This window comes from Stegastes partitus, unplaced genomic scaffold (genome assembly GCF_000690725.1).
Source record: "Stegastes partitus isolate 25-593 unplaced genomic scaffold, Stegastes_partitus-1.0.2 Scaffold2268, whole genome shotgun sequence".
Classification (NCBI taxonomy): domain Eukaryota; kingdom Metazoa; phylum Chordata; class Actinopteri; family Pomacentridae; genus Stegastes; species Stegastes partitus.
Genome location: NW_007579999.1, coordinates 1207 through 16399, shown reverse-complemented (window position 1 = coordinate 16399; position 15193 = coordinate 1207). Strand labels below are relative to the sequence as shown.

General features: G+C 38.9%; 1 protein-coding gene across 1 annotated transcript; it reads left to right on the top strand.

Moving 5' to 3' along the window:
• Nucleotides 1-1899: 1899 nt before the first annotated feature.
• On the top strand, nt 1900-14941 carry LOC103374523 (voltage-dependent calcium channel subunit alpha-2/delta-3-like; the record flags this gene model as incomplete). The annotated part of the gene is made up of 9 exons (XM_008304622.1): nt 1900-1948; nt 4286-4347; nt 9697-9711; nt 10148-10192; nt 10449-10511; nt 12847-12917; nt 13862-13937; nt 14033-14085; nt 14886-14941. Coding segments are annotated over exons 1-9 (490 nt in total), but the record flags the coding sequence as incomplete, so codon positions are not given.
• Between the last annotated feature and the right edge of the window lie 252 nt (nt 14942-15193).

Sequence of the window (15193 nt, the reverse complement as noted above, 5' to 3'; positions counted from 1 at the left end):
CTATATAGGGACCACTACTGTATATAGTGAACTATGTAGTGAACTATGTAGGGAGCACCTCAGCAAAGCAACGTTTCGGACACTACTCAAGCTAATAATTACGTCACTCGCTAGCTGCGATTTGTGCCATAGCACCGTAGTGCAAACAAGTTATATTCACAGTTTATTGCATAGCAAAGAAATGGGTAAAATAAAATTTAACAAAACATAAACAGGAAATTATTTACATCTTAATGACAAGTTTTCGCGCTCTCAATCGTCTAGTTGGATTTCCTTTCGCACAATGCATGATGGTCGGTTGGTGACCATCGGCTGTACACTACTTTTCATGGTGCATTGTGGGATATTTTGAGTGCACTATATAGGGTATAACATTTGTAACTTAACATTTGGACAGCACTACAAAATGGCAAACACCGTATATAGTGCACTATGTAGGGTATAGTGGGTGATTTCAGACACAGCCAGAGTCTTCTTCCTGAATGGGGGTGTGGTCAGCAGCATCTCAGCTGCATTTAAAGCTTTAAAGACACTGAAACAGCCTGTTCAGAGCAGACCTAAAATCAGGAGTTATGGTGAAAGAAACCATCAAATTAAAAGACACATTCTGAACAGATATAATCAATTATTTACCTGCAGTATGATGATATGAAGCACTGTTGCCTCGCAGCAAGAAGGTTGCCGGTTCGCGTCCCGGTGGGGGCACCGGAATCTTTCTGCGTGGAGTTTGCATGTTCTCCCCGTGCAGTGTGGGTTCTCTCCGGGTTCTCCGGCTTCCTCACACACAGTCCAAAAACTTGTTGAGGTTGATTGGTGATTCTAAATTGTCCGTAGGTGTGAATGTGAGTGTGCTTGGTTGTCTGTCTCTAAGTGTAGCCCTGTGATAGACTGGTGACCTGTCCAGGGTGTCCCCTGCCTTCACCCTGAGTCAGCTGGGATAGACTCCAGCCCCCCGCGACCCTAGTGAGGATTAAGTGGTGTATAAATAATGGATGGATGATGATGATATGAATCACGCCATGCACATTAAACAGTAGTTATAAATACTTACTGTTTTTCATTCACTATTTTTTTCCCCCCATTAATCTGATGTTTAATGTCTTTACTTAACTTTACAGGCCTATTATCATTATACAGTGTGTCCATAAAGATACACATTGTGTTTACTCAGTGTTTTTATGCACTGTGTGGTTATATTTCTGTCTTCCCTGCACTCTGTCAGTGACTATAATTGTTCATCTGTCAGTTTTTCATTCTGCCTGTCCATCGTTTTTTCTGCCTCTGTAACCACTTGTTACTCGATAGTACATAAATAGTGCAAATATGCATATTACTGTGTAACAATGCAGTGAGGCTTACAATTTATTGTTTACTCCCTGTTCCAGGTCCATTTTTCTTTTTACCAGTCGTTCACAGTTCACATCCCGCCGTCTCTCATGCTTCTATCTCGCCAGTGTAATAACCAATTAACTCCAGCTCTTGGTGGCTTAAATTTTTTATTTATTTCTTCATTAATTCATTTTCTGTTGAAAGCGTACTCAACTGTGATTGGCAGCTCGTGCTAATTGCACGTCAGACTGTGAGTGTACAAGATATGCTCTCGCACCCACATACAAGCTCACGAGCGCACACATTTTCACTTTCATGCATGCAAGGTCATGCGTATCCTTGTGGACACCGTTGTAAGCAAACTGAACACACATTAAGTGTTAAATGCTTGCAAGCTGTGCACACACGGACACTCGTCTATTGCAGCACACACACACACACACACACACACATAGGGATCAGTGTGGTGGTTTTAATTAGATTTGGCCTATCAGCCTCATACTTAGAGAGGGAAAGAAGGCAGATTACTGCTGCCCCATGTAATGGCCTTCCAACACTTTATCTGAGATTATGGTGGAGGTAGATGACTCCAAGGTCACTGGCTCCACTGAGGAGAGATGTGAGCATCAAGAATACCACATGGAGAGCGATGTGTGATAGTTTTGCTTCACAGGTGACAAAACACCACTGACTCTACCTCCTTCACATATGAATACATTCCACAAAAACATATTTGGAATTTCTGAACCATCTTCCTGGATCTGTTCGAGCTGCATGAACAGATAAACAACTCCCCACCTTTTTCTGTGTACACGACTGATTACAGGCTGATTGCAGCCCCGGCTCAGCTTCACAACTGCTTTTCAAGGTTGTTCAGCTTAGAAACTCAAGTTCCCCCTGCTGCCTTAAAAATTATGAGTTTGGTTGAATAATTCTACAATTTCATTTTGCAGTATAATTGTTTAAACTGCATGTTGTGAGTTTTGAAATGTAAAACTAGCTGAGCTGACAAGTTCAGTCAACTTAAGATATAAACAGAGATCGTCTGTCAGACAATCTCTACAGAAAGACTGGCTTTCCTTTTAAAGATTAAGTCTTTATTTGACAAAGATTATCAGCTGTATGCGTTAAAACCGTATGTAGGACAACATTACTTCATATTAAAATGAATTTGAAGTAACTTTGGGACTAAATTCAATCATTTTTTTTAAACAATGCATGGTGAGAAATCCAGCTAGTTTCTAGTTTAAACTGATTAAACTCACAGCTGATTAATTCAACTCATCATTTTAACAGAAGACTTCAAACTGGACAACTAGTGTTTCTAAATTCTAAAATTCTTCAATTAAAACCTTAATTTTTTAACTTGAATTAGCTTGAAATTAACAAAACTTGTGCTTGTACTTTCAAATAACAAAACATGCTTAATAAATTCCACAAAGTCCTCTTTAATGAACAGGTTGGATAAAATCTGTGACACACAAGAGAAAAAACAACTACACACAAACCAGAATATATTAGATTCTTATACTTAAAATGTGAATATTTCCATCGGAACATGCAGCTCACGGTTTATTCTTAACCCCGGCAATCCATAATTCATCGCCTAATAGCATTTTGCGAGAATAATTGAGAGTTATGTTCAGGCATCTGACCACAACTTTAGACAGCCATTGGATTAGAGTCATTCCTGCTGCCTCACAGCAGCACAAAAACTGATGCATTCTTGATGTTTACTATGACAGATTACACAACTCAAACCATTTTCATGCTAATTGAATTTCAGATGGAAATGAATGGAAACAATCGTGGCCTAAAGGGGGGGAAAAAACGGCTTTCAATTTTCTGTAATGCAGCGACGTGGACTTGCAAGGCCATCCAGAGGACGCTGATGTCTTTCTGATACCACTGAAGTGTGTTTTATTAAATGATTTTGCATGTATAATACACGCTTTCAAATTTATATTTGTTTCTAGATTAATAAATGCATAAATGCTGTCATGCTGCGTGCATGTATGTGTGAGGATTTGTGAAGGGAAGGTGAGCTTGTGCAGGCATATGTGTGTTTTTATGTGTTTTGTGAGCACCGCGGAGGCTTTCCCTGAGTGGCTGTACAAAGCACGCTGGAGAAAAGAAGAAAAAAAAAAAACGCTGAGTCTTTGATGCTAATATGAAGTGTCATATCTTCCCTCGCAGAGTGTGTGTATTTGTTGTGTGTGTGTGTGTGTGTGTGTGGGTGTATACAGTATGTGTGCACTGAGAACTTATGCAATTACAGTTCCTTTTCGCATTACCACGCCGACTAAAATGCTGACAGACATACAGCCCTAAGCTGACATAAGCAATCACTCCGCCGCCGTGTGTGTGTGTGTGTGTGCGCATGTGGGATATACATGTGCAAACACACACTAATTCGAGGCTTAATGTTTTGTGACTGAGAGTGCTATGTTGTAGAGTTTGGATACACACACACACACACACACACACACTGTCTAAGAATAGGCGGTTCACACAGCGCTGGCGAAGCTCAGAAGGCCAGTTACTGTAAAAGGATTTTCATAAGTTGAGTTCTGAAGGCAGAGCTGATCTGTACAGCAGGTCCTCTTCCACTCCTCCAGCCTCAGAGTCAAGAGAGAGATACAGTCTCCCACTTTGGGACATTAATCGCCTCATTAATGTTCTTTCTTCTAAAGTGCTCGATTAAAGCGTCCCTTTCTTTTGGCTAGCAGCAGGGCTACTTTTGCTGCGAAAGCCATCACTGCTTAAACTGAAAGTGTTATCGCAGCAGTGGCAGCTGTGCCTATCACTGCAGCTGCCACTAATGCAATCTATATATTGCCACTGATCTTACTGGTGTTTTATTGCAACATTACAGTGCTGCTTAACATTAAAGAGAAATGTTAGGTTATGTACATTTTATTCTACTTCACTGATGTGTCTCTTTTTCTTTCTGCAGCCATTGGGGTCCAGATGACTCTGGGGTTGATGGAGTCCAGATTTTGGGCCATCGCAGCACAGGTAGGTCTACGGTGTTCATTGAGAATCTCAGTAATTGTCCTGAAACAAGTAACAAGAGAGGTTGTGAAGAGTTGGATTTTAAAAATAGATCTATGATGTTGATAAAGGTTTGAATAAAGAACAACTCAGGGTTGGACACACTCTTGATCATAACAGAGATCAAGTCAACTGTTTTCAACTGTGTGCTTATTTATCAGTTTCATTTAGTTTCTAGCAGTAAATATCTTTTAATGTTTAATCAATGTAGGTCGTCAATATTCATTGTATAGGAATTAAACCCTGTAATTACTGCATAATTGCTTCCATGTTGGATATTTTTTAATAAACTTTTGATGTATTGGATTTCAATGTATTACAAAACTAACAAACGGAAGCTATATATACATATATTTATATTAATCCGGAAGTTTACATACAGTGTATGAAAAGACACATAGCCTTTTTTTTCTCAATGTCCGACATTAAATCAGGCTAAACTTTTCCTGTTTTAGGTCACTCTAAAATGACCAAAATTATTACTATTTGCTAAATGCCAGAATAATAAGAGAGGGAATTTTTTTGAATTTTTTTATTGCTACTTTTTTCAAAGTCTGAATGTATGTAAACGTCTGGTTTCAACCCAGATGTCCACAGCTTAGCATGACAGTCATCCTTATAACAAATATTTCCCTCGCTGTGTCCATCTGTTGTTTAAGACTCAGAGATTCAGATTAATACCAGTACTTCTTAATTTCTTTCTTTTTTTTTTTTTTTACCAGCAGTGAGTATGATTTTACACAGTTACCAATCGTTTTACACAATAGCATCCTTAATTAATTCACCACAGTACATTGCCTTTATCAAGTTAAGCATATATAATCCCAAAATATTTACATTTTTTTCACGACATGTTTTATTAGATTTATAATGTTGTAGCATTGGATTTGTTGCCCCTATAAAAGACTGAACTGGTTGGTTCCTTGTTGTACTGAACTGGTACCAGTGAGAAACTTCTGATCTATTTATAATTGCAGCAGTTATATTGAACAGTGCTTGTGGAATACAAATGACACAATCATCAGTTTGCACTTCTCTCCCCCGAATAATAACCCCGTCTTTATTTCCTCTGTGTCTGAAATTATGAGCGTCTTTGGTTCCACATCCAATCCAGAGGAAGTTTCAGATTTTGTCAGATTTAATTCTTACCAGGCTGCTGCCTTGAATAGTTTATTTTTCCGTCAGATGAAAGGAGTCCTCCGACTTCTGAGTCTTTGATTTCAATGCGGTGTTTCCGATTTGACATTAAAATTTCACACTCGCTTTCTAAGCATTAACCAACTACCCCGATTCACAAAAGTCCTGTCAGTGAACATGAAGCTGTTCAATTATCTTTTATAAATATGAAATATAGCTGCTGATGAATACAAAGTCTGCTTTGGGAGTTTCAGCAGTACCTCTTTAAGCTAGCAGGCCACTCTGACACCATATTTTACAGTGCGGCAAGGAGTCAAAGATGATTATAGGTTCTTTTTCAGCTCCATTAGTCGGTAATTACAGCATTTAAACATTGTTTAATTCAAAGCTTCGTGCAGTGTTTTCCGTATCACTGCTCCCACCATTAAAAGAGTGCTTACCCACCCTAAAACACTGTAATGAAAGATTTAAATGTCATCACTGGAATTGTTCTCACCCGTGCCTGTTTGGTATGCTGTGCAGAGAATCACCTCTGGATTCAGTGAAGGATCTTAGTATCCTATGGGGGTTTTTCACACCTTCAACAAAACATTGTATTGAGGGAAAACTTGCTTAATTTTGCGGAACACTTTTGCTGTCGCAGGTGTTTGATAACCCGGCCCCCTTCTCCTCCTCTGCTCCCATGGCTGTAAATGACAGCAGTTAAAAGAGCGTTAAGGCTGCCGGCTGGCCATTAGGTGATGGATAGCTGCCGCAGCGAGGCTCGGCAGCTCCCGAGTGTGGGCACGTGGCTGTATGTATGTATCCGTGGATGCTTGAAAAGTGCTGCGTACATGGCTGGTAACGTTGACTGGGACCATATGCACGACCATCTGTGCACACGTGTGTTGTTATGTCCACATTCATCAGCTAGGAGCTCATTAGCATCATCGCCAGTGGACTTGTTATCCTCTAGATTAATGCCGCATACAAAGTCATTCACTGTGAGCTCTTTTGACTCAGACTCCTGCTTAAATTCCTAGTTTTTTCACCTTTTCCTTGTCAATGTTTTCCAGGATTTCCCTTCAGTTTTCATACACTGTCTCCTCCTTTCCTCATCTCCTCTCCTCCGCCCTCTCTCCCTTCTCTTACGATGGCTTACGTAATCATCTTATCTTTACGTCATGCACTTGATCTTTATTTCAGAGTGTTTTGTGTGTGCGTGGACTCACAGTATGTGCTTGTTTTGACTGTACACGCATATCAATCTCTCTCTATATATATGTGTGTGTGTGTGTGTGTGTGTGTGTGTGTGTGTGTGCATGGAATCCTCTCTTTAGTCTATTTTAAGCCTTCAGCTCCCTCAGGGCTGAAGATGCTGCACCTACTGTACATCCTGAATGAAAGACGGATCATCAGGAGGACGTACAATAACAGATCACATGACAGCACCAGCCATCTATCAAAAAGGCCTTTATTGGTCCAGAGGGTTTAGGCACAAGCAGGATTTGTTTATTCCCTCATTTGTGTCCTACTTCATCAGTAGCTGGTTAAGATAAATAGAGTTCACTCACATTTGGGTTGTTTTAGTTGCAAATAGCATCAACTTTTCTTAATCTTTATCTGTTTGTGAGATATTATTAATGCAAAGAAGTCCCTGCACAAATTCTGTACATCTCAGTGGGAGGGTTACATAAGTAGAGCCGCTCTGACATTATAGTTGCCCTTTAAGGTTGACTACGTTAAAATAAGAAGTTATTAGAGGATGAATTATGAATTAGTCAGGGTAAGAATAAAGCATGAACCGCCATCTAATGGGAATCGGTCAGGATGTTAATAGGAAACTCTCCTGACGTCACCGCGCAGCACATTGTGCTCCGTCTGCTGCCTCCATCCAGGGTGTTCAACACTTACGTATCTGTTGGAGACAGTGAAAGAGAGCGAAACAAGTGTAAATGGGAAGGGATTAAAAAAAAAAGACTATTAAAAAAAAGACTTAAATCTGAAAAATCTAATTTTGTAATGATACGGTGTGAATCCCACGGTATAAGGCCCCATATGTCTCTCACAGTTCATCGCTGCTATATTTTTGTCAGACAGCGAGCGCAGAGCAGTGAGCTGATAGTAATTGGAATCAAAAGATGATAGATTTTTTTGCCATTCACACCTTGGCATGCGCTTTATCTCACAAAGAACACTCAGCTGTTCTCCCTTTCTCTGTTATCCCGTATTCTTTCAACTCTGTTTCTATGTTTGTGATTGCACTGCATCGCAACAATCAGAATCAGAAAGACTTTATTTATCCCTGAGGGGAAATTCTTTTTCATTACATGCAAGTTTCTCACCGAAAAATAAAGATATGAATATAATAAGAGTAAAATAAAGAATAAAAAGATACATAAAAGGTAATCAATAAACAAATATCAAAGTACAAAAAATATCAACCTCCAAAAACCACATATATTAAGTTGAGGTGCAGATTGTATGAAAAAGGAACAACGGAAATATGACATTCAGGTTTGTTAGTTCAGTTACACACACACACACACATCATTTTACTTTTCTCTCCGCCCCGTGCAAGATAGACGATTTTATGGTTCAAAATGTATTTATATAATATAATCTTTCTTAATTTATAGCATCTGAGTCCACAAACTTAATCTAGGATGGTATAAAATGGTAAAATGTTTGTGTGCTTCTCACTTGAAACTTCATTGAACGTTCAGTAAGATTATCACAGAGAATGTGTTGAGTTGAAGTTCAGGGATGGAAAGTGGTAATTGATGCTCTCGCTATCAGCTTGACTTCTGGAGTTTCACGACGAGACACGTCACCGACACCGAATCTGAGAAAACAGCTTCTCGTCCGCTGCTCAGATTTAGAAAGCTGGTTCACGAGAAGCTGGAGGAACAAAGTGTTAGTTATAGAAAAGACCGAAAACGTGCTGCACATAAATAAGAAAAACAAAGACAGGCTCCAAAACAGTTTTGATTTTAATTCATTAACAGGATTGCAGATGTTAATGACCACACATCACCCCATCTTAAATGAGCAGAAGCTGATGTTTTTGTGATTACCAGATTGTGAAATTTTCCATTTATAGACCAAAAATATATAATAAAACAGTTGCTTTCCTATTAAATTTACACATTTACTCATAGATTCAATTTTTCCACTTTCATTCAACCGCAAGATCTATCATGTCCACAAATTACATTACCTAATGAGCACTTTTCCAGTTAATTTGTTGAACAAATTGATGCTGCCAAGAAGATTTTTGATTTATTGATCCCACACTTTTCTCTTCTTGTGCCACCATCAGGAACAAATCTACAATTTTAGCCCAAAGTTTAGTGAAGCTACAAGAATTTTCATAGCTGTTTGATACAGTGAATGAATATTGTGCCTTTTTGGAATCATTAGCAGGGTTTTATGATTCGCTTTAATTAGCAGTCAAATTTTGTCAAATCAGACTATTTGCATGTGGTGTGTGTGTGCATGTGTGTGTGTGTGTGTGGAAGCCTCGTCTTTCCCATCGGTCCACTGAATTGTAGTTTATTTCAGGAGGCAGCGATGGGAAGCAGAGGGAAAGACTGACACTTTGCTGTAATGGGATTGAAAAGGATGATAGATTGTCTCATTCACACTTGGACATGCTCTATTTAGCCTGACCGTGATCCCAAAGACGTATTGTCCATAGACACCTACATACACTGCGACCATAAAACGGGACCATAAAGTCAGAGAAATTATCGACATTTTGACTTATGACCAGTTCACAGATGGAGGAACAGGAGGAGCTGAGGGACAGAGTGTGCTGATGGACGAAAAAGTTTGATATCATGACGAATACTGTCACATTTTGTTCGTCAGGTTGCAGGTTTGTGTTCACCTGCATAGGCTGGTATGTCGGAAATGTATACTTTTGATGGAAGAAAGAACTGGAAATGTTTGTTGAAATTGTTCAAGTGTGTGATTGAAAAACTGCTCAGGAGAAAAAGAAAATCTATATTCCATTTTAAAACTTTGAGCAGAAGATTTGTGGCTTTTTTTCAACAGTAAACTAACAGCAGCAGAGACAGTGTAAGTCAATGCATCGACTTACGCATCATTAACTGCAGTAATACTTCCCTTTTCTTCATGCTCTCCTTTTTTTTGTTTTTGTCTCTCTTTGCTGCTGTCTTTGTGTCTTCTCAGCCAAACGACACGGATGTGAGTATGCATAATTTCCCCTCTCCTCATTTTTCAAAACATCACTCAACAAACCAAATTCACCGTCTTCAGCACCTGCCGAGTTCTGTGAAGTTGGCTTCACACCTCAGTTAAAACAGAACACACGCGCTCAAAGACAAGCGCAAATCAAACTCGCGCAAACTCGCAAACAAGTTCCAGGTAGACGCGACACATCTCGCGCAAATTAGCAATCTCTCGCCAACACATTTCTTCGCACTCGTACAGATGCGCTTGTCAACACTGGCTGCAGGTTCACACTTTCGCAGACAGAGCATGTGTTTAAACCACGTCCTCACATACACAAACGTGCCCTTCTCTAACAATACCTATCACATCCCTCATCAGCACTTTCACCTGCATGTTGTCAGTGAAAAAAGTCTTTCTCAGCTCGTTAACAGTGAAATTATTCCTCCAGTGCTCATCCGTGGAAGGGATCTGTCCTCTTCGCTGTGACAGCATCGTGAGTATATCTCTGCCATATTAATCAAACTAGCATGCTTTTACTATAAATTGTTTTATTAGTCAAGCTCCACAAAGTTCAGCAAATATCTTTTTGTTCGCATATGAAACCACTGAAGCAAGAAACTGACTTCATAATACATGCATTGAATTATATAAACCATTGAGCTGTCTGTGTTCTCTTTGTGGGGTTTGACACAGATCTTTCCTTTACATAAGTAATTGGTTTCTCTCTCTCTCTCTTTCTTTCATATCAGGATATCGACTGCTACGTGATTGACAATAATGGCTTTGTCCTAATTTCTAAACAGCGCAATGATGTGAGCTCACACACGCAATCACACTGAGAATACAGCTGGAGTGTTGTTTTTTTTCCGTCTTTGACTTGATTGTTCGAGAGCTCTTCCACCTATCAATATTCATCAGAGAAGAAACAGAGGAACAGCCCCAAACAAGCCTCTGTGTATTATTTAGAAATACATTCATACTACACTATTTATATCTGTATGTATCTATGTAGTGATGTGCGATTTCCTTCCAGAGTTTCTCCCTCTTATTCTGTCAACCAGCAGCTTTCCAGTCTGCAGCAAGGACACTGTGTCTAACTCCGTTTTCAATAAGACTCGCAAACCTCTTGAATCCTATTTCTGCTTCTCTACTCGCTTACACACGAGGTCACTCCATCGCTAAAGTTCAGAAGGACTTTTATGCCTCCAGGGTCCGTCTTTTTAAAGTTTAAAAAATACATTTCGAATATTTTGTTTTCGCCCAACTTCCTGAAGTGATGTCGCAATTATTACATTTTACATATTTGCATTTTCAAAGTTCAGCTTCATTCCCCACAGTTGCTATCAATAATAAGCAGTGTTAAGCAGTAAAATGAGTCAGTGGTAGTGAATCACCGCTGTGTAAGTAGTACAACAGGGAGGTAAAAGGGACGGCAGATCCCAGCTGACACTTACGTAACACAACAAAACATAAGCAGCACAGCAATGGGCTCGGTCGGTTTTTTTGTTTTTGTCCTCTGGTTTCATTTTATTTTGCTTTTTAAACGTCCACATTAAGTTGCAGAGCTGGAAGCAAGTACTAAACTTAACAACAGTACTAAACAAGGCTTTTTTTAGTATTTTTAATTTTATTAAATTTGACCCGGCAGAAGCTCATGAACAAGGGATATATTCTCAACAGATGCAAATCTTTTACACCCGATACGGTTTTGATGAGGTGCAGGCTCTTATAATATGTCCATATGTGTTTTCAAGGTTTGAATAAAATCATATAATAGTGTTAATGCCTGATTTTAGGAAATACTCTTGTTTACTTTGTTTAAGCGGTTATACAAGTTTTCCCTGGTTGGTTGGGAGGCGTGTGCTGATTAACTCAGCAAGATGCTGATTACTAATAAAAATTAAACCGCTTCACCTCGTTTTTCCACATTATTTAAAAAGATTTTTCAAATGTCATGTACCTAATTACCAAACTTATGAACAGTAGTAAGTTTTTAAGTTGGCAATCATTTAAGCTCGATTCTCCCTCCTGTAGCTTCTCACCTTTATAAAGACATTAGTTTTGTAGTGCGATGGTCAAGTTTGAATCTATTACAATAGATATTCTCTTGAATTCTTCATTTATCTGTAGAACACGTAAATGGAAGAATTCAACATTGTAGAAAATGACCCATCCTGCACATTAGCTGAAGAGGAACAACCGCTACATCTGTGTGAACTCTGACATACAGCGGTTAAAAATTCTTTGTTTTTTTGCTTCAAGTGAATTGATTTTCCATAGAGCTCAATTGGCACCAAAGACAATAAGACAGGAAACCTGTTAAAGCAAGTTCTAACAATTTTTAAAAGCAGATGTCAGGCTTGACAAAGACTTGATGGTTGACAGTTACACAAAAAAGCAAAAGTTAAATCATAAAATCCTGACATGTTATCATTGTTATCCACTGCTATGATTATTAAAGAGCAGAATGGCCAAAGCGTACTGCTAAATATGACTGATTTACTTCCATACAACAGTACAACATTTTCCATCAGCTGCATCAGCACCTCTTTATGCAAGTCACCTACTTGTAGACACATTGCTTTCGAAGAATTTCATTTCTAATAGAAATGATACTCACCTTGAAATGTCCTTTGTGCAATATTTTCTAGTTCTTTAACAAACAGTCTAAGCTATTTTCCAGGCATATTAAATGGGTAGGAGAAGGGACTTGCAATCTTGAATTCATGATGAAGAAAAATTTTTATTTATTTTTTTATTACAAGCTGAGTTTAGTTTAAAATCACTAAAAATAAGAATTTTAATCTACTCACAATGTTAAGTTGATGCAATCACCAACATTGCTCTGTCAGCACAGCTCATTAAAACAATATTTACAACTTTAAACGTTTATCTAAATCCAAAAATGTTAATATTTTTCTTACAACTGTGCATGTAATGAAGTAGTGGCTATAGAATGTGAACCTCTTGGCAACATATGTCGCTAGAAAACCATCACACGGTGTAACATTAATGAATAATTGATCGCACAGTTCACTCTGAGGTTAAAGGGTTAAGAATGAACATCACAGAAGGGACCTGACACTGATACGTTCAGACGCACTGATTGTCTTGCAGTGTTTATATTTCCTTTGTCTCTCCCGATAGGCGGGGAGGTTCTTCGGCGAGGTTGACGGATCAGTGATGACCACGCTGATCCGAATGGGCATGTTCAAAAGGTAACACCTGGCTGACAAGATAGTTGTGTTTCTGTTTTCTCCTTCGTCTGCCTGTTACAAAAGGACAAGAGGTTACCTGATTCTGACGGGATCCTCGGCGCTCACTCTGCAGTGTGAAGTGCCATCTTATGTTGTCTTTGTGTCTCAGAAAACTGTGCATTTGAATCACGCTCGTGAATGCGTCACCTCACGCTGTGTCGCAGACAGCAGGCTATCGTCTTAATCAGGAGGTGTAAATGTTTCCTATTTTCATTTTGCTTCTTAACCACCATGCATTAGTATCTATATCAATGCACGTATACGCCATATGATGCTCATATCTGCTCTGTGTCGTTTATTAAGAGCAGTTCATTCAGCCATCTTGGTGTTTGTCATATAGCTACTTCCCTGTTTTTGCTGCACTTTGAGCTTATTTGACAGCTCTGGATTTTTTTTTTCTTCTCCCCCCTCTTAGTTTTTGCCCGTCTTTTATGTTTGAAATCTCTTGAGTGATGTGCTATTTTTAAACAGCTAAAAGATTTCGTCATGCTTCATTTGACACAGGATATTACATAACTGGTTCTGAGCATGCATGGACTCCAGTGGCAATGTGTGTATGTTTCAATCTGCATATGCGCACATCTGTAATTTGTGTGCATATTTTTTTTTTGTGTGTCCTACCTGCAAAAGCGCCACATATTCACAGATTAGAAAAAAACAAAAATAAGAATCTTGGTCAATCCCATCTCTGAAAAGCTATTCTGGCAGTGAGATGATCTTTTTTTTTTCTCTCTCTTTTCTAAGTTGAGTTAGCTATCAGGGTTTCTGTAAAGGTTAAGCTCAGTCATGCAGCACTGTGTGTGGTAGTCTGGAGGGGGTCAAGGAATCAATGTAAGTCAGCGAAATCCTGACAGAAGAGCAACACTATTTGCTTTGTGTGTGTGTGTGTGGGCTTGTCTCCTCAGGGTATCCTTGTTCGACTACCAGGCCATGTGTAAGATCAACTTGCACTCTGTCAGCAGCGCCCGTCCACTTCTCAGTGTATGTACCATAAACTCACACTGCATAAAGTCATATTCCCATAAAGGTCCTGGAAAAGTCTGAAATGAATATATTCTGTCCATCTATCTCTTCAGCCCTTCTATGGTTTGGCCTCAACCCTCAAGTGGTTCCTCTCCAACTTCCTACTGTAAGTGTGTTGCTAGGGGCAACCAGAGTTGGCTGGTCTAGTTTTTTTTGTTGCAGCGTATCCAAAATAAAATAGTTAAAAAAATTTGCTGCTGTAAATTCTGTTTATTTTCAGGGAATTTTGTTTCTTGGATGGCAACACTGATAGTACACACACAGCAAATCCCAAGATGTTATTTTAGAAAAAAAAAAAAAAACTAAAAAATGATTAATTAAGTCATTTTAATGGATTAAACAAACAAGATGTGTCATGTTAATTAGTGAGCTTTGGAAATGCGAGTAGGTGGAGGTTTTATACCTTTGAACAAAGCCAGATTAGCTGTTTCCACCTGTTTTCATCAACTAAGCTGCAGACAATACATTCATATTTACTATACAGACACCACGGTGGTGTTGATCTTCTCGTTTAATGCTCGGCAAGAAAATAATTCAATACTGATGGATTTTATAAAAACAGACTAAAAATGAAACAAATGAAGTTGAGTTGAGAGCTTTTATTTAGAAAATCACCTGCATTTTTTGATTCCACTGACTTGGTAAGGATGAAGTCAGTGAATACATCCAGCAGCTTCATTTAAAAAGGAACAGTCTGGTGATGCAGTTAGGAAAATACCAAAGCTACCAATTACTGCTGAATAACTTGAGGACCCATTTTCTTTATTCCCATGACACAAGTTTGGGTCCTGGCCCAGTTTTTGAAAGCTGCGTACAATCTGCTTGCAATCTGCTTTGGTCTATAATTACAGCCACCTAATTGACTCCTTCTCTGTGTCCACTCTCCTCTTCCCTCTCCTTCGCAAGGTTTCTCCTGGAGTTCAATATCTGTGGCCTCTGGCACACGGAGCATTTTGCTGAAGGTGAGCTCACACAGAAAGAAAAAAAAACATGTGGCCAGTTAAGGTTAAATGTGGAAGTTATGAATGTTTTGTTAATCGACACAAGCCTCAGACAAAACCTGGACGACTGCAGTGTTTGTTTCATTAACCATTTCTTAACAATGCACATATCATGCCCAGAATTATTTATACTTACACCAGTTTTTGATTTATCATGATTTTTTACTTGATCAGAAGGTTTCTTCTTGCTGGAAATGGAATAAACAAGTGACA